General features: G+C 44.4%; 1 protein-coding gene across 2 annotated transcripts in view; it reads left to right on the forward strand.

Moving 5' to 3' along the window:
* The window catches only part of LOC144132382 (uncharacterized), a 74822-nt gene that overhangs the window by 22961 nt on the left and 26577 nt on the right, over nt 1-25284 (forward strand). The window contains exons 4-8 of one of the 2 annotated variants that reach the window (XM_077664740.1): nt 2706-2753; nt 3151-3195; nt 7370-7657; nt 20427-20468; nt 20582-20623. In XM_077664740.1, the coding sequence (XP_077520866.1) occupies nt 2706-2753; nt 3151-3195; nt 7370-7657; nt 20427-20468; nt 20582-20591 (433 nt within the window). In that variant the 3' untranslated portion in view covers nt 20592-20623. The remainder of the gene's footprint in view (nt 1-2705; nt 2754-3150; nt 3196-7369; nt 7658-20426; nt 20469-20581; nt 20624-25284) is intronic. The other variant, XM_077664739.1, reaches the window with a different exon arrangement.

Consider the following 25284-nt stretch of genomic DNA (forward strand, 5'->3'; position numbering starts at 1 on the left):
AAAAACTGCGCATCTCCAATCAAAAATTTTAAATTTAACCCAACGTTTCGAAGCCGACTCGGCTCCTTCATCAGTGGTGACTGAGGGCAGTAGCTAGCGTCTTTTAAGTATGGAGGGGGGGGGGTGAAAGGAACGACAGCTGTGACGCGGAAGGCGCAGGGGAAGGGGAGGGGGTTTAGGCTGTTAGTCACGCCGGCGCCCTGCAGGGAGGTGGTGAATGGCAACAGTGTTTGTGGGCTTGTGGGCAACCTGGAGACCCGATTTTTTGCGCACAATCCCACAAACACTGTTGCGCTTTGCCTACCTGTACCCAAAGACCGGCCGCCGAGAGAAAGAGCCCAAGGCATTGTCTACAAAATTCCATGCGCCGACTGCGACGCAAGCTACTTCGGCGAAACCAAAAATTTCAAGGAAAGAAGTCGGCAACATAAGAACGACGTCCGCAAATTTGCAAGAGAGCGCAATCCAGTAGCCGAACATTCCGAGGACTCCGACCATAGAATCAACTGCGAAGAAACCCGCATCCTCGGAACCGAAACAAATTACCACAAAAGGCTCCTTCTGGAATCCTGGCATATCCAAACCACCCCAAACAATATCAACCGCACAAAAGGAAACCTGCCCCCAGTATATGCCCAGGGACTTCGCTCTTCAACTCAACGAAAAAAGTAGCCATTCATCACCTCCCTGCAGTGCGCCAGCGTGACTAATAGCCGAAACCCCCCTCCCCCGCGCCTTCCGCGCCACAGCTGTGGTTCCTTTCACCCCCCCCCCCCCCCCCTCCATACTTAAAATACGCTAGCTACTTCTCTCAGTCACCCCTGATGAAGGAGCCGAGTCGGCTTCGAAACGTTGGGTTAAATTTAAAATTTTTGGTTGGAGATGTGCAGTTTTTAGTAAGTCTTCAAACCCAACCAGACAGGCAAATCTGTCAAAATGTTTAGTTTTCATTCTGTGACTAAGAGGCTGTGGTCGACATCGCGTCATTATCAGCGGTGACGGCAATATGAAAGTAATTTTTTAATTTTCCGCCTCGTGAAAAGTATTCGTCGGCTAAAAAAACGCTGTTCATGCATCTCGTCACTTCAAAATGTTCTGAGATTATGTTTTAATAAAACAGTTTACAGAGACATTGCTGTTTTCCTTTAGCTCGCACAATGGCCACCTTCCGCCCGCGCAAACGGTCACAAGAGTAAATCATTGTGTCCTGGCAATGAAGGTTCGTTACAAAATTTTCTTAGGTTAGAAAGCTTGCGGTTTAACGGTATGATCTGTCAAAATTTATACGGGCCAACACTGTGCATTTAGACAATACGAGATACTCATGACCTTGAAGCTGTCAGTGGCCCCAGCATTTCCTCGACTTCCTTACCTATTTATCAGTTTTCAGCTGACTTTTCAAAACATTCTCTGTTTCCCTGTGATAAGAAAAGCCTTCAGTGAATTCATTTAATGTTGAAACGAATGAACGTAAGCTGTGGAATATTTTTACCTTTAGGGATGACACTTGACGGCCGGAAAACAATCGGGTTTAGATTGTAATGAAAAGCCACATCAATCAGCGCTTCCGCAGAGCCACTAGCACAATTTCCGCTTTTAATAAACTGCCTTCAGAAAGCAGGAAGGTTCATATATTAGCTGATAAGAAACGTCTCGGACAATGGTGATGTGCCTATTGAGTTAAATGGCGATGTGGCGGAGTCGGCAAAACCAGAAGTTTACTTCGTAGCAATGACATTTTGTGGCGTCGAAATTAATCTCCTAGCATAGAGATCTAGGATCCTCCGAAACTTATGTGCCACTCGCCACCTCTACCACCTCCTCTGATTTTGTTAAAAGTGGTCGGTTAGCTTTCCTCTCTTTCGCCATAGACAACGCAACGGCGTCACTTGCTCGCATCCTCACTGGTATCGCACTGCTTCTTGTTCGCGGTGGGAGCTTGCGAGCCGCCTCAGCACGTCTTTCGTATAGAAGACCGCGCAGATGATGAGGTCTTGGCACACGCTATGAGCTTTGGTTTCGTGTCTCCCTCGTCCTCCTGCGAGTAGCCGAGCTGATTCGTGACACGACGGGACGACGGCGCCTTCCGCCGTCGCCGCCGCCGTGGCCTCGTCGGAGGGAGGGATGGAGGAAGACGAAGAGGAGTGGCCGGGAAGGAAGGAAGGAAGGAGGAAGATAGACAGCGGGCCACAGCGGGTTTCACAGCTCTCTCTCTCTCCCTCTCTTACATCACGCCGACAAGAACGAGAACACTTGCCTCCCATCAGCACCCGATGACACCGAATAAGGCCCGCACTGCGCGCGTTGACAAACGGCCGCCACAGGAATGGACCCTGATGCAGCGGTGTACGCCCATCCCATGCAGACAAACGGCGGCAGCGCGCTGTGCAGAGCCGGAGCAGACCTTGCTTTTGTGACAGCCATCGAAGGAAACTACGGCATGGCTTATTCGAACTTGGTGCCAATTATTCATTAACTATTCAGTGATTTGTGGGAAAATACGATCAGTTTCGAATAAATTTGTACGTGCGTTACTTATTGAATACAAGAAACGAATATGAGAATATACGAACCTCTATTCAAATGTTGGAATATACGCACACCCCTACTGAGTTAGGAAAAAAACTGAACTACAAATAATAAATCAATAAAGCGATATCTGCTTGCTGCATCTATGTAATCCTGACTGATTTTTCCTTTTGAAGGAGCCTGACAGGCACCGAGGAACTGAGAGACTCCATGCTCCGCAACACGTGAGATGGTCATCCCTATTTTTTTTTAGATGGACTTTCATTACTGCAATTGCTGTCATTTAAAGAGAAAACGCAAATTACGGGAGTTATAGTGCATGCCTGCAAAGATTAGTATTCCAAAATATGAATTGATCTAGTATATGTCGTCACGGCTTAACAATACAATGTGAATCGCAACAACGGTGAGAGGCATGTTGGAGATGGTTATGCCGTACTCAAAAGCAGAGCTGGAAGGAGATCATCATTAAATATTTCATAAGTTCCGTTACCTTTTTACAGTCGGCCAGAATGTTTTGATACGTCTCTTTGACGATTGAAACAAAATCCTGTAAACAAACTCACATTCACAATTCCTATATTAAGAACATTATTTTTCTGATTTCTTTGTACATTTCAGATTCACTGAAGAAGACGACAAAGCTTACAGAGCACTTCAAGAATTGTAGGTACAAACAGTTGCTGGAAGTAATCTTTCTCCGGCTTAGTACAAATGTATTCATACTGTTGCAATAATTTCCTTCACTTGAGTGTATTTCAGAAATTGTGACAATTGTAATTTTCTTTGTGGAGACTACTACTTTGCTCTCAAACTAGTATGGGCTGAAAGAGCAGGAAGTGGCTGGTATTCAATGCGAAATCAGTTTGCATAGAAGAAACACCGCAGAAAAGAGGTACCGAGCGACTCTAAAGGATATAATGGACCAGGAAAGACTCGTACAAAAAGATTTAGTAAATTTCAAAAATCACAAATTATGACAACTACAGCATACTTATAATTCACTTACCATGTGCAAAGGGATAATAAGATAAATTATTTTAAAGATGACAGGTATACCAAACCTTCAACTTCTACAAACTCAAGTCATGTTACGCACTATAGAGGAACAAATAATTTCGATAATTTTAAAGACCATGCAACAAGGAGCACTTCTCTATGGTGTTAGGTAAAGGTAACCGTTCAATGCGCGAGGAACATTGCTCCGGATTCGCCCTACTATTTGTTTTTATGAAATTTACTCTGATAAACCCGTACTGTGCCTCTAGTTATGTATATTTCGAAATAAGTAAGTTTTGTTAGCTTCAAAAATTTTTACGGCAGAATCTGACAATGCTGTTAATTAAGCAATTTTGTCACTTAAACAATACGATTCTCCCCAAAAATGAAGTAATACTGTATTGCGCCTCGATATATTTTTCTTTAATAAAGCGGTGACCACTATTATAATGCAACAAGCCGAGACGTTCCACATTAATTGATTTGTTTAAGATTATTCTCAATGCCGAGTGGAAATATTACAGGTTACAAAATAAAACAAGTACAGTGGGACCCATAGTGAAAGCCAGAGCCAAACGGGATGAAATACAGGCGCTGATCTGTGGTGGTGCCACACAGAAGCAAACAATGATTTAGCCGCGGTTGAGCACTGCTAAAATAAGCTGAAGTCTCAGACTAGCTTTATTTAGTACTGTCAATGGGGGCTACATTATTGTCAGTATTGTACTGTAAAGCTTTATATTGCAATAATAAACATGACGTGTACTTTGAAAGACCTCAATTATTAATGTTGTTCTCATTTCTTTTTTCCTCTAAAGATAACTTCTTTGCTTCGCGGAACAGGAACATACAGAATAACGAGATTTTTCTCCAGTCAGCAATGGTAGGAACTTGCTCGTGGAGATATCTGCCTTGTTGTTTATGAACTATTATATAATCAGCCGGTACACTACTGTGTGAAAGCATACCGGAAGGTAGATGTGTCTCAAAGCGAAATGTTACGTTTTTTTTAACGCGTCCACAAACGCAGACGTAGAACACAATTACTCACATAAAGCTGCGTGAAAAAGGCAACGAAATGCGCAATCGGCAGCTCCCGCGGTGGCTCAGTGGTTAGTGCGCTCGGCTACTGATCTGGAGTTCCCGGGTTCGAACCCGACCGCGGCGGCTGCGTTTTTATGGAGGAAAAACGCTAAGGTGCCAGTGTGCTGTGCGATGTCAGTGTACGTTAAAGATCCCCAGGTGGTCGAAATTATTCCGGAGGCCTCCACTACGGCACCTCTTCTTTCCTTTCTTCTTTCATTCCCTCCTTTATTCCTTCCCTTACGGCGCGGTTCAGGTGTCCACCGATATATGAGAGAGATACTGCGCCATATCTTTCCCCAAAAAGCAATTATTATTATTAGCCACCGAGATAGTATTGCCTGCGGCCATTGGCTGTGTGCTCAAGTTAAACCAGAAAAATGTTCTCGGGAGCCTTCTCAAACGTCACTTGAAATCTTAAAATAACGAATTTTCACGACCACATTCGGAGTGAATAGCCCAGAAGAAAGCAGGGACACGAAAATCATGAGGAATAAAAGTTAAGAGTGATGCCTCAGAAATTAGGAAAGCCCACTGGGCGCATTTAGAGAGCTTACCACGACTCGAAAAAAATAAGGCCTTTCGCCGGCCTTGTCAGGCAAGGATAACTACTCAAAAGCCTGTAATAGCGTAGCTCCGCTCCAACATAGGGAGCCCACAAAAATGGTTGACGTCAAGCTATTAGACGCCAACCTGTAACGACCATAATCTTCAAGTTTCGCTGGTGGACATGTCCAACACGTCTTCAATTGAACGTCAACCTTAAGTGAAGGACAAGCGAAGACAACTGCATTCCGTTTCATCATATCAATACTAAGCCCTGTTCATTAGCTCAGCACAAAGTTGGAAAGCGCAAATTAAAAATATTGCCCGCAATAGCTTATTTCCGTCGGTCTTTCAGTGAAGCCTCATCCTTAATAAAGTCACATCTTTATAACGCTCTTGTTCGTACTTCAAATATGCTGCCTTCATCTGGGACCCATAACAATCATTCTACATTTCCGCACTCGCGTAGAACAAAAGTGCTCATTTATCTTTTAAATATTAACGTCGTTGCAAGTATAATTTTATTTTCATTTCCTTAATGGCTCCATTAGTGAGGTATTATATATGGGATAGAAACAATTGGGAAAATATTTTCACCACAGTACATAATTTCTTTTCGTTCTCAATTAACTTCGATGACCAGGTGATGATGGCAGTGTCGATTGGAAGGCCATTCCAGTCTGCAGCTGTATTGGGTCAATGAAAGAAAATTGATCGCTCCCAGCTTTTCATTGCGAGCAAAACTTTCCCGTCTCTGTTCTGTTTTTGTTCCACCATCACCGTTCTTTACAGAGTGAATTAATCATCGCGCCTAACTATAACTCACGACTTGTTAATCATGCCCACATGGTTGGTTCTACGGACTGTCGCACAAACACCCGCTTGTATTGCTTTATCCCTTATACCTTCATTGATTGAAACCACTTTTCTGCAGATGTATGTCTCTTGCACCTTTCACTACACCCGCTCTCTTAAGCTGTCGTTCAATTAATTCGGTTTTTATAACGACTTCAAAAAAGTTCCTTTTACTTGTTTTTTTCATATGTTGTTTTAACTTTTTGCATTTTAATTGATTGAAACCTGTGATTTTTTTCGTATGCTTTTAATCTCATGCATTTTCTTTACCACGTTTCCGGTATTACTTTCTTTTAACCAGTTCTCTGGTTTAAAAGCAGGCCGCTTGAGAGTACGATAAAGGAATAGATCAGTGCACTTGTTGAAACACTGACTTGCGTGAGATGGCTTTCCGTTCGGCCGCATGTTTATTTATTGCAATAACTTTATACAATGTAACCTTGAATTCGGCCGTTATTGGGCAAGACACTCTTCGGCAACAAGGGGCGGTGATACTTGGTCGCATTCATTAAAGCCTTTTTTGAGCTAGTATGTAAGCTAAGCCTATATTTACAGACGCAAAATTGCTTGACTCAAGATCTGACACATGGAAATATATCACGCTTCGTATACAACGCTTAATTAAGACACACAATGATAAACATTCCTCGGCAAAGTCTAAACGTAGAGTTCTGGCATTACCATTAGTAATTTATGACCAACAAGTTCGGTGGGCTAGCGATCGTAGGCTGTATCTAGGAGAAACACTCAACTTCTCATTAAACACATTAATACGTGGCTTGAAATCGTCATTTTAGTAGCATGCCTGAATAAAAAATGCCTACACAAATTTATTAAGATAGAAAAGAGAATTTCTCAGTGCGCCCACCTCACGCGGTACTCGAAGCCAGGATGCGTGGATTTGTGCCAACATGCTTGGCTCACGTAGTCGGAATTTTCTGAGAAAAACAGATTTTGTGCTAACATTACATGGCTTTTGAAACCGATTCCATTCTACTGCGGTGCTTTCCTTGCTACCTCCTTCTTTGTACCGACGTCATGTCCTGCGTTCGGTGTTCCTCATGGCCTTAAGCCCTGTGATAGCGGGAAAATGGCGTCAAAATTCAGTGCAATCGGTTTCGGAATGGCTATAAGGTATCGGCGCTACAGTTAAGTCGCAGTCTTACATGTTAAAGCATACTGCTTCCCGTACGAAGTATACACTTCCGTGAGGATCCTAGATATGGCAGTAAGTATAAATACATACGCCACAACGCAAACTTTCCTTGGCGAAACTGGAGGTTGTAGGATTGTTAAGCAGTGAAACGCCTTTGGAGCCTAGTGTTGCCAAACTTTGGATTGGTTTCTTTTATTTCAGGCCAAACGCACTGCAGCGCGAACACGAAAAGAGGGGCGATATTCACGAAGGCACTCTGCTCGCCATTGACGAGAACATGTCCCGTATGAGCGAGGACCACGACGCCAGAATGGAGCGGATGGAAAGGACTGAGGAGACGCTGGCCCGTGCCCACAAAGAGATGCTAGAGCAGATAGAAGGGGAACGGAGGAGACGATACGAACAGCTTGAGAAGGAACGCGTTGAATATGAGCAGAGGCAGAGAGAGAGGAGCCACCAGCGGTCCACGTTGAACAGCATCTTTCAAGGGTAAGAATTTGTCGTTTTTATTGGCATTTTCGCAACCTCATGTCTAGCGATGACAACTTAAGCCCAGCAGTGTTGTGTTCGAGGCAGGAGAAACTAGCTGCAAACCCTTTACTATTAAGCTTAGTTTGTTAATGCTTGTTATAAGCACAAGCCTTAGCGGTATTTCTTTACACACACACACACACACACACACACACACACACACACACACACACACACACACACACACACACACACACACACACACACACACACACACACACACACACACACACACACACACACACACACACACACACACACACACACACACACACACACACACACACACACACACACACACACGCACGCACGCACGCACGCGCGCACACACACACACACACACACACACACACACACACACACACACACACACACACACACACACACACACACACACACACACACACACACACACACACACACACACACACACACACACACACACACACACACACACACACACACACACACACACACACACACACACACACACACACACATTTAAGAGAAGTGGGCCCTTCTACAAAGACACTTTTATTTATCAACGTTTCGACCGCGGTGCGGTCTTCTTCAGGCTCGCGTCAGATGGACGTTTTAAGTTTGTGAGCTCAAGAGGAGGGAGAAAGGAGTGTAACACGCAAATAGTAACAACAGTTCAAAAAACCGAAAAAAGTTAAAGATGGGGGTGCGGGGAGCAGACAGGGACAATATTGGGGGAGGAAGCAAAAAGTAGAAATAAAAGAAAAAAAAGGGGGTAAACTAGTATAGTAAGGAAGGGTGGGGTACAAAAGGAGATGGCGAAAGGAGAGAAAGGGAGAGGAAGACGGTGCGGGGACGGGGACATGGGCAGCACGGCAACCACAGTCGTACGAAAGCAAAACGTGCAAACAAAACACACAAACAAAATGCTCAAACACAAAGGGCGCCGCTGCAGATGCGTGGCCAAAGAGGAGCCGCTGCGCAAATGACACTGGCAGTGACGAACAGGCCAAACCAGGCGCCTTTTGGGGGTCTCACTAATTTCCGCTGAGCCGAGGGCTAGAACGTTAAGGAAGGAGTGGGCTAAGTTAACGAGCACATGTGTAAGAACTTACTCGCGGGGTCTGGGTTTCACTGAAGGGTGCACCGCTCTCCCTGGGCGGGTCGTTGAACCGACCTCGCCGGGAATACTTGTTTGTAGGGGAGGAGGGCTGGGCTTGCTGTGTGCAAAGATTTCAAATTGTCGGAAAATGTAAGGAAAGACCGTCAAAAGCTTATCAATACTGCACGAGGCCGGATAGTGTAAGAAAGGAGGAATATGATTGCCTGGAATATACACTAGGAGTTATAAAAGGTATATCTTAGTTAGCCAATTAACGAGAAGTGTAGTATTATTTTGTTTGGAGGTCGTGAATAAAAGAAAGGGTACCAGGTTTCTCGTTAAGACCTTCTTGAATAGTATTAAAAATTGTGGATAAAATAGGATTCACGCTGTTCACGTTCTCGCCTGTTTTTGAAGCCCCTTGAATAATTGTTACTTTTAGTTGGTCAAATGGGTGTCCTTCTGTGTTTACATGCTTGGATAGGGGAAGGTTTGGGAGAGACTTGGCGTGTGCGCGGTGACTGTTAAATCGAATGCGGAATGCAGTGTTTGTTGGTCCTATGTATTACTGGTTACACGCAGTGCATTCAAGAAGGTAAATAATGTTTGATGAGTCGCAGTCAAAGTTACCGTTGATTGAATGCTGGAAAACTGACCTCGTACTAGTTGCGGAACACGTAGTCTGCATGTGCTTGCAAACTTTGAAGCGACCCTTGCCACAGGGCTGGCATCCATATTTTGGGGTTTTGTGTTCCTTGGAGTGGACTAGATGGTTCTGAATGTTTTTGGCACGCCTGTAAATCACGCGGGGTGCGCATGTAAATATTTTCGATAGTCGACTTTGCTGGAGAATGTTTAAGTTCTTATTAAGAATTCTGTTTATGTTCGGTGCGTTACTGTTAAATGTGATGATAAGGTTTGTAGTGTAATCATTTCGGTTATCTATTTGGTGCCCCTGGAGTATTTGACTACGGTTAAGATTTGAAGCTCTGCTTAAGGCGTCATCAATAAGAGAACGTGGAAAGCGCTGTGTTAAGAGCACGTTGCGCATGTGTTCGGAGTTTTCATGAAAGTATAGGTCGTTAGAGCAGATTCTTCGAAAACGATGGGCCTGCGAATAAGGGATGCTGGTTTTGCAGTGACGGGGTTGGGCGCTTTGAAAATGTAGATATTTTTGTGAGTCGGTTGGTTTTCTATAAACGGTTGTATGAACTGACACCTCGTCCACCAGAATGTCAACATCACGAAAATTGATTTGACTGGCTGAGTAGGTGTGCGTAAACTTTATGTTTGGGTGCACGGAGTTGAAACTGTCAATGAAATGAATAAGTTGTTGTTCTGTGTTTGTCCATATTATAAAAATATCATCCAAATAGCGCTTGTAAAAGTACGGCTGAATTGGACAAGGAGAAAGAAATTTTGAGTCTATATGACGCATGAAGATATTGGCATAATTTGGGGCCATTCTTGTTCCCATAGCGGTGCCACTTACTTGCAGATAATATTGAAGATCAAATTCGAAGCTATTATATTCTAACACAATTTTGGCTTGTGTTCCTAACACGTTTGGGCTTGGAGATTCATGAGGTCTCCGCTGTTCATAACATTCTAAAAGGGCTGCAATGCCGTCGGCATGGGGAATGTTTGTGTATAAGGATGTTACGTCCATGGTCACAAAAAAGGCTCTTTCTGTTAATGTTATATTGTCTATCTGGCGGAGAAAGTGGTTTGTATCTTTGATGTAGGATGGATGTGTGGCTGGAATGTGGCTAATTAGAGTGTCAATGTACTTTGATATTCGTTCTGTGAGAGTGCCGATTCCTGAAATTATTGGCCGTCCAGGAATACCGGCTTTATGTAATTTAGGGAGCATGTAGAAACGCCCAGGAGAAGGATGGGTAGCCGTGAGTGCCTTGCATAGTTTCGGGGAGATTTCATTGTGTTTTGTGAGGTCGAGGAGAATGTCAGAAATAGCTTTTGAGTGCTCGTCGGTGGGGTCGCCATGCAGTTGTTTATAAAAATGGTTGTCAAAAAGCTGTCGGATGCCTTCTGCTATATAGTCATCCCTGTTCAAGATAACAATGCCTCCGCCCTTATCAGCTGGCTTTATGACGATGTCGGTATGGTTGCTGAGCGCCTCGAGAGCAGTACGTTCTCTTTTAAGAAGATGGTCTGGTCCTAACCTGCGGTTCTCAAAATTTTCAATAATGTCATTTTGAACCGCCTTAATATAGATATCCAAGTGTTTTTCCCGCCCGATGTTGGGAGTCCAATTTTGGTTTGCTGGGTGGAAGTCCGAGTTTTGGTGGGGGTTTTCGGGCTTATCAAAAAAGTATTCTCTCAGGCGAAGTTTTCTGGCGAAGTCGTCAAGATCTTTCAGGAGTTGGAATTCATTGTATTTGCCTGTGCAGGGGCAAAAAGTCAGCCCTCTAGATAGGACGGCTCGCTCATACTCTGTGAGCGGTGTTATAGATAGATTGGTGATGTTGTCTACACTGTGATGGCATTGTTTTGAGAGTGTTTGCCCTTGGCTGACCTTTGACTGAGCGATATCGGAGTTGGGAGAATTTGATCCAACCGCACTTAGCACTTCTTTCATCCGGATATTCGATATGGGGAACTTTGTCCCGTGTAAATTTTCTAATTTTGATTATGCCGATTTCTGAAGTTTTTTTTGTTTTGAAACGTTCTAGTTCCTCGGCCTCCAGCGCGGAAACAAGAAGATTATTCCGAGCCCGACGCTCCTCTGTTCCCAGTATCACCGAAGCTTTCTCAGAGTGCCGAATTGTGATTTTGAGTAACTCTAGGGAAGCTGATTTTAATTTGTCGTTCCGTTTCTTTTTGTCTCCTTCTGATAGATTATTCATTTCTGGTATCAGCTTCACTTGTAGACCTTTCGGTACGATATTAGCCCGAAGGTACGTTTCTAAGGTTTTAACATGAAGGTCATGTCTAAGCCGCTTATCAATTATTTTTCGTAATTTAAGAAAAGCTGAAGATTTGAAACAGGGCTGCCGGTGATATGAGAACAAGGGAGGCGGAGTACTCACGCGGCCTGTGTATCAGTCCCGGCGCACTCGCTGGGCGGAACCACAACGCTTCCGGAGGTCATATGATAAACCAGGGGTGCTGGGGATCAGTCCACAGTTATATGACGGGCTGCTGGTGATGGGTTGCGTTTCTGGTGCAGAATCCACGGCAGGTTTCCGCCTCGGTTGCATACTTCTCTTCGGGCTTGCCTCTCGACACGATGGCTTGTTTGATGTGCTCGCCTGGGCTGAGGTGCTTGCTGTAGGGGAATGTGCTGCTGCTGTGCCACTGGTGGTCTGGGGTGGCTGTTTTAGTGCTGCGCTGCAGTGCCCCCTCGATGTCCGGGAGGTGAGTGGTGGCCTGGTGGTGATGTCTGGACGGCTGGCTGCTGCTTGTCTGGTAGACATAGCATTTTGGCCTACGACTTGTGCAAATGTTCGAGGCTCTGGAGTACTCATCGAATTTTGTTGCTGCCGAGGCTGTGGATGTTGTGGCGCGTAGTCTCTCCATTGCCCCATTGTGAGGTGGCGAATTCGGAGGAGTAAGTTATATATATTCCAACACAGCAGCGAGACTCCACCGAAGCTGGGGTGCACGCCATCTGCAGACAGAACTGTGCTAGGGTGGAATATTTCCATTTGGTGGTCTACGAAGAAGGTGTTCAGCTCTCGTCGGCAGATGTCGACAAGAAGGGCATTCAAAGTCTGGGCCTTCTGATTGATCTTTATCACTTGAGGCCTGTTGGTTGAATTCCTTCGCAAATTTGGAGCCCGAGGAAGCACGAGCGTTGCAAAAATGTTAATAATATCCGGTCTTCCTATTCTGATTTGATGTATTAGTTGCACGTACCGGTCTGCGGCGGTGGCGGCATCCATGATTGCGACGTTGTTGCTTCCGACGTGAAGGACGATGTCCGACACACCTCGTGGTACCCAATCCAGGAGCTTGGGGATGTCTTCAATTTTGGCACCAGGTGGGCAGATAAATGCTGGGGTGTGCGGGATTGCAGGATCGAAGTGCTGATGCAAGTATTTCACTTGAGAGTCCCCGATGATGGCGGTAGTTGGGCTCTCGACGGGGAATTTCCAAAGGACGTGTCTTGATGAAGTGCGAGCAGGAGCCATTGTAGAGAATGTTACGAACGTAGGTTGCGTTGGCTCCGCAGAATAAGAATTTAAGAGAAGTGGGCACTTCTACAAAGACACTTTTATTTATCAACGTTTCGACCGCGGTGCGATCTTCTTCAGGACTGTAGTGGTCTCGCGTCAGATGGATGTTTTAAGTTTGTGAGCTCAAGAGGAGGAAGAAAGGAGTGTAACACGCAAATAGTAACAACAGTTCAAAAAAATTGAAAAAAATAAAGATGGGGGTGCGGGGAGCAGACAGGGACAATATTGGGGGAGGAAGCAAAAAAATAGAAATCAAAGAAAAAAGGGGGGAAAATAGTATAGTAAGGAAGGGTGGGGTACAAAAGGAGATGGCGAAACGAGAGAAAGGGAGAGGAAGGCGGTCCGGGGGACATGGGCAGCACGGCAACCACAGGCGTACGAAAGCAAAATGTGCAAACAAAACACACAAACAAAATGCTCAAACACAAAGGGCGCAGCTGCAGATGCGTGGCCAAAGAGGAGCCGCTGCGCAAATGACACTGGTAGTGACGAACAGGCCAAACCAGGCGCCTTTTGGGGGTCTCACTAATTTCCGGTGAGCCGAGGGCTAGAACGTTAAGGAAGGAGTGGGCTACGTTAACGAGCACATGTGTAAGAACTTACTCACGGGGTCTGGGTTTCACTGAACGGTGCACCGCTCTCCCTGGGCGGGTCGTTGAACCGACCTCGCCGGGAATACTTGTTTGTAGGGGAGGAGGGCTGGGCTAGCGGTCTGCAAAGATTTCAAATTGTCGGAAAATGTAAGGAAAGAACGTCAAAAGCTTATCAATACTGCACGAGGCAAGGTAGTGTAAGAAAGGAGGAATATGATTGCCTGGGATATACACTAGGAGTTATAAAAGGTCTATCTGAGTTAGCCAATTAATGAGAAGTCTAGTATTATTTTGTTTTATATATATATATATATAGATAGTGAACAGTCTTGCAGCGATAATTGTTGAAAAGCTAGGAGCTTTTGATAATCAGTGTACGGGAATTGATATTTGCTTGATGCTCTAAAAAACTGTACCAATGACATCCTTCGCACTGAATTTGTTACCTCCGGCCAGTTCTTGCAAAACACAATAAGAATATAAAATTGGATACCAGTGCTTCAAAATCCGCCGGATGTAACATATGTGAATAGAAGTTTTGCTAGGTATCTGTCTATATTTTCTGGTTCCTGTTGTATGAGAAACTCGTCTGGACCAGAACGCAAATGAATGACTTCCAATGAAAGATGTTAGAGATTTGAGCGTGACATCGCCGCCGCAGCAATGATTGCCTGCAATGCACAGTGGGTGCGCATCGATGGTATGTCTGCCTGCATAATCACCCAGGTGATCAGAACTGTAATAGCCAGGCCCGGAGCGGGTTGTGTGAGTAAGATACAGCAAAGTTTCCGTGGAATCTTTCGGCAAACACCAACTTCTTGCCCCTCCAGCCTATATTAGCATCTCGGATGTTGTATTTTGTTGACTAACTTTCGTTTTGACCTATGTCGATATATCTTGTTCTCCAGTGCCTCATCTGGGTCTCACGTTCAGCAGTTTTGCTTTCTATTCCATGGCCTTCAGTTCCAAAGTCTTGTCAGCAACGCGAACAATTCAGCGTCGCATTAATCGATTTCTTTGTCAACCTCCTCAACAGCCAGGTTGTCATACCTTTTCTCTGCAAGGTGGAAGCCATCACCAACTTTCCTCGGCCCACATGCAACAGCTATGCCGTGCCCTCGGTTACGTGAACGTCTACAGGCGTTTCATGCCTTCTTGTTGAACGATCATCAAGCTCTCGGGAGTTCTCATCACCACCACGAAGCCCGCATCGCTTTAAATGTGGTCACAAGCCACAGACAAAGCAATTCACGGAAATTAAGGCGCAATTGCTGAGCGCTACCTTGCTTATGGATCCATCACCGGAAGCTCCTATTGCCTTCATAGTGAATGCATCAGGCATTTGCCCTCGCGCAATATTTCAGCAGTTGTTTGGAGACGTCTCTCTGCCACTGGATTTTTTCACAAAGGGGTTTTCAGATGCGGGGACAAGGAATAGCGCTTCCGGCCCCGAGATTGTGGTGTCTTAAAGCAGTAAAGCAGTTCCTGTATTTGCTGAAAGGGCGGGAAAAGGCCTTTTTACAAACCACAAGCCTCTCATCAACGCCTTGGGATCTCCAAGAATGACTTACTCCTTTCGTAGGATAAAGCAGCTAGGACGTGTTTATCGCTGAGTTTCGCGGAGATGTTCAACGTATCAAAGGAGCTTTAAGCATTTCAGCTGACGTCCTCAGCCCCGTGGACGGTATAGCAACTTTGGGAGGATGACAGAAAGAAACGGTTGACGCGCAGCAACATGAAGCGTTTAAGTAAAGTGCCTAAGACCAGGGATAAGAAGTTATCTTCAACGTTTGACGTCTTTTCGTCTTGATTTAGCTAATGCGCCACCTCCTTTATAATTTCATATCCTACCAATCCTGGAATAAAAGCTCCGAAAGGCTTGTGGCCGAACGCTACGTCTTGCGAGGTGTGAACCTGGACATGCGAGCACATAGGCACGCTCTTGCCTTGCTTGATAGGCAGCTTACGTTCATCGCCACACCCGAAGTGCCCTACGTACAGTGTTTCCTCGCAGCAAGCGAACTTTTGCAGAAAGTTTAGCTTCACATTATCGGTCCTCTTCTTTCTTCAGAGCGATGTGGACACACCCTAAGCATGGTCAACCGTTTTACAAGAAAGTTGGAAGTCACGCCATCTTCTGATATAACGGCACGTTCCAACCGATATTACCGCCGATAGAGACCGGCACTTCAAGAGTCCACTACTCCGACAACTTACCTCAGGCTTCGGCATGCTCTACATCGAAGCGACTGCTTAGCATTTCCAAGTAAACAGACTTTTCCAGCGTACCCACAGGTAGCTCAAGATGGCTTTACTGGCCGTGGTGACTCGGCATACTGCGTCCACTCGTCCTTTTCGGTTTCCGTGCTCCTTTTTAGAAATACTTGAAATGCGCCGCACCTCAGCTTGATTATGGCACCCCTTTGCACCTTCCGGCCGAGCTCCTACAGCCTCTCTTCCCCTCGACACCCCTGAACGCGTCCTCATTTTCCCAATCTGCAGCACTCGCTCACCACGTTTCGACCCATCAAGCCTCGCCTTATGTCCGCAGAAGCAGCCTTTATCTTCATCGACATATACTATGCACGATAAATTATGCCTTCCTCCGGACCGCAGAGCGCTGTTTGCAGCAGCGATGTACGGTGCCGTATCCAATTTTAGACCACCGGTCTAAAGACTTCACAGTAAGTGTCCGCGAAAAGCCAACAGTCGTGTCTATCGACAGACTCAAGGCTTCATATATCGACCCCACCTCCATGCACAGTATTAGTATTAAGCCGTATTCTCCAATCGCGACTCCATCGCCGCCACTACCTTTAGTTCCTCGAAATTCTGAGCGTGATAACTGGATACCACAGTCCGTTTATGTAGGTGGGGCCTCTCTGATTGCGCCTGACCGCGGAACGCTCGCCGTCCAGGAAGAAGAAGTGCAGGCACTGGAGCCAGCTCAGAGTTCGAGAAATAAACCAGCTGAACGTTTGGCCGACAATATGGTCGCGTTGTCATTCGTGTTCTCGCGACGAGTGCTCTAACATTAGTTAAAGGTATAGTTCTTACAAGACGGAGCACTAATTTTCACTAAGAGGTCGCAACACGTAGTCAGCATATTAAATCTATGACCCCAAAGGGATAAATATAGGAAAATTACCTTCTACTATTGATGACGAAAATAAAATACCATGTCTCAGTACATGAGACAGGAAGGAGAGGTATATAGAAGCCACTGCCTCCTAGGTCAAATACCAAGGCAGATTTTGATAATCTTGCCTTAGCTCTGCCGGGTCGTACAGTCTTACAGCTTTATAAGCGCCATGAAAGCCGCCACACGAATGAAGCGTGTCTCAGCGCTGAACCCTTTATCTCGCGCAAACCGATCGCGGCAGGGTGGTTCGCGTAGTTGCTGACAGTCCTCTTCTCGAAAAGGCGTGGAAGAAAAATACTTGGGGTCTAATTCGAACTTCAAGCCAATAATTAAAAAGTATTCGAAAAGTTGAAGACATATTCCATTATAATTTTGAATGTGCACTATTTGATTCGTTAGAATAATTGAATAGGATGATAATCGATTCCCTTCGAAACTTTCAATTATTTCCATACCCCTAACCGCAAGCCTATTTCGTGCCTCATGCGTAGGACGACGAAAAAAGTAACCAGCGGTGCTCTTCACATTAAACTGTAACCAGTGTGATCAGTTGGGGGTGTTTGGCATGAGTCCAAGGTTTATATTTCAGGTGTTTTTACTGCGAAAAAGGAATCATCGGTGTAAGAAATGAAAAACTTCGGCAGTGGATTGAAGATGGGAAGTTCCTGGCTCTTAATGTCCGGCATAGTTGAATTACACCTTGTGACCGAAATATACAATGCAATTTCAGTCCTGGTCGTTTGCTTGCAAAAGGTTTCTTGATTTCCAAAATACATTCCGCGCAGCCGGACCTCAAGGAGGCGGTATATTTCTTTGACGCTCAGTACCGTTCGGTCGTGCATATTTCGGTCGTTCTCTGTTGTGGCGAGAGGAACACACACATTCAGGGGCCCTGGAGGAATGTTTACTTGCGACATCACTTTAAAAAAGACCAAGCTGGGGTCACCCTCTATGCCCCCCCTCCCCTCCCAGGTCTGAGATATCACTATTATAATCTGCCTAACTGCATCCCCTGCTTGAGACAAACCCCGTTCATATCTGTGAAATAACACATGTCTTCGACTAGCTGCGGCGTCGCAACCTCGCAGAATTGCTAATCTCATCCATCCATATGACATTCTGCCGCCCCCGGCTACAATGGCCTTCTCTTGGAATCCAGTCTGTTACCCTTAACGAGCGTCGGTTATCGAGCCTTCGCATTACATGCCCTGCCCATGCCCATATCTTCTTGATCTCGACTAGGATGCCATCCGGAGGTAGGTCTGAGACAGGCTGGACGATATGCCTGGAGTGTTGTACATGCATGGGGTATTTTGCTGCTAAGTGCAGCGGCTGCATTGCGGGGGTGGTGCGAAATACATTGCACTGCAGATAGGGTGAAGTCCAGAAAGGACCGCAGTGCAATGTCAAGATTCAGAAATTTATACAGGAATACAGGAATTTATTGCAAAATATGTATATACAGTACATAGCGTGTGCCCGCAGAAGCGCAAGCGCTTGTGGGCGGGCCACGGCAGTCACAACAGCATGCGGTCAATACAAAACGCTGAAATTGCACAATTTACAATACAAAAAGAAGAAGAAGAAAAAAAAATTAGCAATAACACAAAGCCGAAATATTACATATAGTTCAGTCAACAAATTTAGCGATTGATAATTATATAACGCAAAGGAAATCTGGAGTTAATAAATAGAACACAAACAAGATAGAAATTAGAAAGCAACTCAGTATTTCCTTTCTTTAAAACTTTCAAACCACGCTTGCAGTCCAGATTTCACAGCCATCAATGAATCACAATCAAACACCTTTGCAGGTAGTTTGTTAAAGTGGTAGGGTATATAGAACTGTCGTGTCTTTTTACCATAATGTGTATAAACCCTTGGAACTTTATAACGCGCTATGCGCCTAAGCGACTCTCGTTTTTTATCTGGCTGTTTAAACTGTGCTGAAAAGTAGTTTCTCAGAACTACCACCTGCAAGTACTAGTCATGCAGAGGAATAACTCCTGCCTTAACCATTCTCGTGTTATGGTCGGACTTCTCGTAAGCAGTGCCATACAATAAATTAGTGGAGATTCTGCACAGGAAACTATCTACCTTCTTAATCTTACAAGGTGCACAAGGACCATACACTGAAACACCGTATCTAAGGATAGATTCTCCTAAAGATCTATACACAGTCTGACGCAAGTTTATAGGTGTAGTGTATTTGATACGATAAAGCTGCACAGAAAGAGCACGGAGTCGTTTTAATAAATAGTCAATTTGGGAAGACCAACACATGTTGGAATCAAGATATAGGCCAAGATATTTAACACTGCTCGAGTAGGGTAGTGGCGAACATTCGCATTTGGCACAGTTGCTACCATGCAGAATAACCGACTGGGTAAGATCAACATTCTTGTGCGGATTTCTGAAACACATTTACACAGTTTTGTTTATGTTTATGTATATTTGATTTCCAGATAACCAGTCTACTATTTTATTGATATCGTACTGAAGTAATTTCAGTGCGAGTGGGCTTGATTCAGGGGATATCACTAAAGCTGTATCATCAGCATACTGAAAAAATTTTGCATTTAATGTTAGATTAACCATATCATTTACATAAACATTAAACAAAAAGGGTCCCAAAAGAGAACCTTGTGTAACGCCGTACTGAATATGAGAAAAAGTACTAAATGATTCTTTAATTTTCACTACCTGTTTACGGTGCGAAAGGTAACTTGCAAAAAATTGTTGGTATGGACCACGGAATCCAATACTTTCCAACTTACGTAACAAAACGGAGTGCTCCACGGTATCGAATGCTTTCGATAAATCCAAAAATAATCCAAAACACATTGAATAATATCCAAGTCACCATTGATAAAATCACAGCAATTTTCGAGAAGCTCAACCGCACCAATATTACGACGGAAACCATACTGTGTAGTACTCAAACAAGAATACTTCTCACAAAAACATGTCATATATCGGTGCACAATTTTTTCCATCAGGATGCTAATATAGGTATACAAGCTTGGAGGCACTGCGGAGTTTGGATGTGGAAGAGGCATATGCAAACGCATTGCAAACATTCGGTATCGGGTGGACCGCCATTATAGGCCTCCATCCAGAGAGACGGTATCACTCAAATACTACTCACTGCGTGTTTACAGTGGGTATTCAGAGGACTGGATTGGGAAGAGTTGGGGTTAAATGTGAACGTTAAATAGGTTAGCAATTTCCGATTTGAAGATTACATTGACTTGGTAACTCGGAGAACGAACTGCACAGTACGATAGTGGAACAAGACAGGCAAGCTTGAACAGTGTAAGAAATTAATATGCAAAAAAATAAAACAATGCTCCACAGTCTCGGAAGGGAACAGCTGTTCACGATAGGCTGCGTTTAACGAAGAAATTTACTTTTTTTATAGGGGCGTTCCTTATTTGCCTCAGTTCTCGCTGTTCCTCAGACAAAGGCATCTACACAAGGCAGGGTGCAGATTTACTGTTTTCCAGTTGCACTTGGCGACGAACAGGCGCAGGTCTTTATTGAGTAGAACTGAGCTGCACTCGTGTAATCGCGCGCTCATGGGAATATGAGCGCTGACTAGACGGTAGAGATAGCCGGGTTTGCAATGGTGCAACGATTTTTCAGCTCGTTTACTAGAGTCTAGTGGTATTATGCGGTAATATACTGACATTTTATTTTTTAATCGGAACAGAATGGCGGAGGTTGCGCGAAACTTTGCACCTGGCGTCAGAAGGTGAGCGGCGTAGAGACATCGAGACTGCTCGATGGCTCACTATTTTTCTGTTTTTTTTACTGTCCTTAAGCTATATGCTAATATTCCTCTATTTTTTTATCAAACCAAAACAGACCGACATAGCTTGTGGGAGACGCTGAACCAACGGTAACAAGGTGAGACAAATTTTCACTTCAATTTAACAGAAAGGAGGGAGAAAAAACTGAAAACAAAATGACTGCAAGAAAGAACGATCCAAGATACGCATAAGGCGTCTAACTATTTCTTAAAATATTATGAGAATCAAAACTAGAAGGTTTAAGATATGCAAATACAAATATCTTAATTTCAACACTGTGGATGTTAGGAGTGTACCCAAAAAAGCCTATGACTGATCTACAAAGGAGTGTACCCCTACATACTGATAAAGTGGCACAAACAGCGCATGCGCAGAATGTCAACAACAAAAGGACTATTGGACATAGCTACAGATACTGTTGTAAGACATAACAGGTTAGGACGGGAAAAACTTCATAACGGTGAACAAAACTTGAAAAGAATGCATCAACACAGGAGATGAAAAACAAAATGAGTACAAAAAAGTACAAATTTTTTTTTGGAGAACATGCACAGCATGCTACGCTTTATAATGAAGCGCTAAAGACTCCCAGTGCGAGTTATGCAGCTTTAGAATAATATACCCAAGCATTTTACAGCCGTAGTTCGTGTTAAGGGATGTGACGTACAGATGTTATTGTTACGTTTTGAGCAATGATTAGCCTTGGGCTGTAAGTTAGCTAGGTCATTAAATAATGTGTCGTAATTTTTTCGTTTTCCTACATAGCGTTTCTTTAACAGTACATTTTAAGGGTCACTGAATGTTGTTATTTTCAGTGGTGTGAAAAGACGCTGAGTATGAGCCTTAAATGGGGCAATAAAAATAATAGGAGCGACTTTAATATAATTCACTATATTCTCTCAGTGTTTGAACGCACTTCCGAACTTTACACAGTACGAACTGCTGCCAAACTGTACACAGAGGGGGCCGGGCTGCATCAAGCCGCAATTAAGTGGTTTTAACCCGTTACCGCCTCCTTCTCCTTGAGAAGGAAAATAAACTTTCATTGTATTAGATTTGATTTGTCGTGCCCCACACCAGGTGACCGCATGAAAATAGAAATAGTGCAATATAAACTAAAACCCTAACACTAAGTAGTATTAGGAAACGAACGTCGCATAACATGCCTGCGCTTGTGGTGAGTTTGTTAATAAGATTGTCGATATGTAGATCTCACGAAACGTTACTCTGCATTATCACTTCCATGCGCTTTACCTAAGAAGCTATTTCAATACTTTGTGACTCAATCGTAAGGTTAGGTAAAGATTCTAACGGTTTGTTATTTGGTCAGTAAAGTACTGCTTTAGTTTTTGTTCGTTAAACTTGAGCTAAGATTGTGTACTACATGCGACCAATCTGCGCCATGTGTCATTTGCTTTTAATGTCAATTAGCGTACTGTGTTAGTTTTGAAAAATATGCTCACGTCATCTGCACACGCGACATATTTAACACTATTGCTTATGTTCACGATGTCGTTAATGCAGATGTTAAACAGTGTGGGTGGAAGAGTACTGCTTCGTGGTACGCCATAATCAATGATTTTTAAGTGTGATGAAGAATTGTTAACTTTAATCAGTTGCCAGTGGTGTTCTAAAAACGTTTATAAGCTGACGGAAATTGCCGCGAAAACCATAGTGGTCAAATTTTAGGAATAAAATTTTGTGAATAATAGAACCGAAAGCTTTTAAGAAGTCCAGGAACAGCTGAAAAGTAAAATCTTTTTTTTTTCAATGGACTGTAAAGGAAATTCCTTCATGGTTAATAACGCTGTTTCACTTGACTTTTCTTTGACAGAACCAAACAGTGAATCAGAAATAATTTTTGTTGGTTGATAAAGCTACTAATATGAACCTGTAAAAGTGCTGAAAAAACATTTAAAATAAACTGGAAAGATGGATATAAGTCGATAATTAGAAAAATGATTTATGTCACCTCCTTTAAAAATTACTGTAATGTTAGAAACATTAGCTATTATGGGAATGTTCCTGACGAATTGGCAAGTTTACAATATGTTCTAATATTGATGCGAACATGCAAGATGTGTAATTTGCCAGTAATATTTGGAGGTTGTCAATGACCTTACTTTTACTATTTTTCATTGACAGTAAGACCGACGGGACCTAACTGGTTGTAACAGGGGCCAAAAATGCGCTTTCGCTTACTATTTGTTTCAAATTGCTTAGAGATTGGTTGGAGTGGGTGCCGCTGCAATGGACACAAAGTAATTAATAAAAGTGTCTGCTATTTGGGAATCGGACAGGTGAGTGCCATCTACGATTAATTCATCGGTTACAGTCTTCTGTTTTAAGTTCAGCAAGTTATGGAGTCGATTTCACAGAATATCAGAGCGTGTGATCACTTCCTGGGTAAATACGCTACTCATGTAAGTTCTTTTCGCTTGACGCATGATGCTATTAGCTCTATTTCTTGCACACTTGAATTTTTTAAGATCGCCGATTATTCTCGTTTTCAGAAAGCGTTTAAAGGGTGTTCTTTTAAATTGTATCGCCTCTAGGCATTCCTTAGCTATCCAAGGCTTACCCGCCTTTGAGGCTCGCGTGTTTGTTTATATAGAAAACACTCAAAATACAGTTGTTTGTAGTGGAAATAAAAATACCGTAAGCTTCGTCAGCATGAGTTGCTTCATACATCGCTGCTCCAGTTTAACTGTGATAAATTACCATAAAATGTTTCCAACGTTGTCTGGCTTATGTCTTGAAAACGAATAGAATGCAACATTTTTGCGGGATTGGTATAGGGGCTAAGGTAATTATAATTAAGTAAATTGGCAGCTGCTAAGATCAGCTGCCCGTAAACCCGATATTGGAGATTCGTAACATGCATTAGTAATAAAGGTGTCTATAAACGTGGATGTTTCGGTCATAATTCGTGTTGCCTGATTTATGACATTGAGAAATGCGTTGGCCTTTAGAATAGCGTGCAATTCTTGGCGGAAAGTAAACGTTACAATAGAGTTTATGGTCAGGTCACCACCTACAATAAGTCCATACTTGTGGTCATATACACAGGTGAAGTACTCGTCGATAAAAGTGACAAATTTGTAATAGCTGCCGCTGCGTGGGTGGCATATAACGGTAAAGAGCAAGCAATTACACCGTAAGGTAAGTACTTCGTAGACATCGGTCACAATAAAGAAATTGCCATGTAATTCGCATTTTAGAGAAGTTTTTTACAGTAACGCACCCCCTCCCCCCTCCGCCTCCTCTCCTAGAGCCTCGGTTAAGAAAAAATGGGGAGTATCCGGTTAGACTAAGGACGTCACAACGACTTCCATACCAGTCTCGGATTTTATGATGACGGTAAACCTACAGCTATATGTGGCAAGAAAGGCACCTATATCATCGCTTTTGTTACAGGCTGATCGAGCATTGAAATGAAAAGAGATGCTCCTGTTTTTTGCCTTAAAAGCTGGCGCTCAGCTCATAAGGTGTCAGTAGATAATGGCTTGAAGCGATCAGTAACGCCATCATCTCTGAGATTTAGTACGTTCAACTTTTGATATTAACAACACGAATGAGCAAAAAAAAATCACTACGCGGCAAAGCGAAGGTGAAATGTGAATGAAAGCTGAAGTGGGCGTATTCATCGAATGGCGCATAATTATTTTTTCTATTACACATATGTACGAACAATATTGCCACGTGCCGAACGCGTCGCGCGGCCTTCACGAATAGTCAAAGACGACGACGAAGTGTTGATTGGCTCCCGAGGCGCTCTGGCTCTGTGCTTTGCACCCTGGCTGTCTGATTAAAGCGCATAGCTTTCTGTTCCCCCCCGACGTCTACCTGCACGGCTCCTCAGATCGTGACACTGGTGGAGGTGCGACCGATGATCCCTTCTCCTGCGGAAGACTCGACGCGCCCGCCTCTTGTGACCACCCCTGTCCATCGTGCCAGCCGGAGGATCCGAGGCCTATCCCCCGAGGTCGTGACGGCGAACCCTCGTGCCGCTCGTGAAGGCGAACCCTCGACTTTCACTCCCCTCATGGCGACGCCACTGCCCGCAGTGACGATGACTGTACCTTCGACCAGCCCCACCTATCTGACCCTTCAGACCCGACGAACACCTAAGCCCTTTCACGGTGGCCAGTTCGAGGATGCCGGGGACTGGTTGGCACACTATGAACGGGTTGCGACCTTCAACGGCTGGGACGACACGACCAAGCTGCGTAACGTGTATTTCAGCCTCGAAGACTCTGCCTGCACGTGGTTCGAGAACCGTGAGGCTACCTTGTCTGCGTGGCCGGACTTCCGACGTCAGCTCCTGACTACGTACGCCAACAGTGACCGCCGGGAGAGCGCGGAGCGCGCCCTGACGTCTCGAATTCAACTTCCAGACGAGAGTGTTGCAATGTACGTAGAGGATGTGACGCGTCTTTGCCATCGCGCCGATCCAGCCATGAGTGAAGAAAAAAAGCTGCGGCACCTGATGCGCGGCGTAAAAGAACAGCTCTTTTTCGGTCTCGTACGGAACCCGCCCAACTCCGTCGCGGAGTTTCTGGCCGACGCTGCCCACACGTAGAAATTGCTGCAGCAGAGGGCCAATCAGTACGCCCGGCAACTGCGTCCAGTGCCGTTGCTGTCCACGTTGGACCGGTTCGACCACGATCCCGGGATGAACCCGAGCTCCCTTCGCGAACTCATTCGTTCCGTGGTCCGCGAGGAGCTGCAGCACCTTCATGGAACATTTGCCCCTCG

The sequence above is a fragment of the Amblyomma americanum genome, chromosome 5 (genome assembly GCF_052857255.1).
Source record: "Amblyomma americanum isolate KBUSLIRL-KWMA chromosome 5, ASM5285725v1, whole genome shotgun sequence".
Lineage (NCBI taxonomy): Eukaryota > Metazoa > Arthropoda > Arachnida > Ixodida > Ixodidae > Amblyomma > Amblyomma americanum.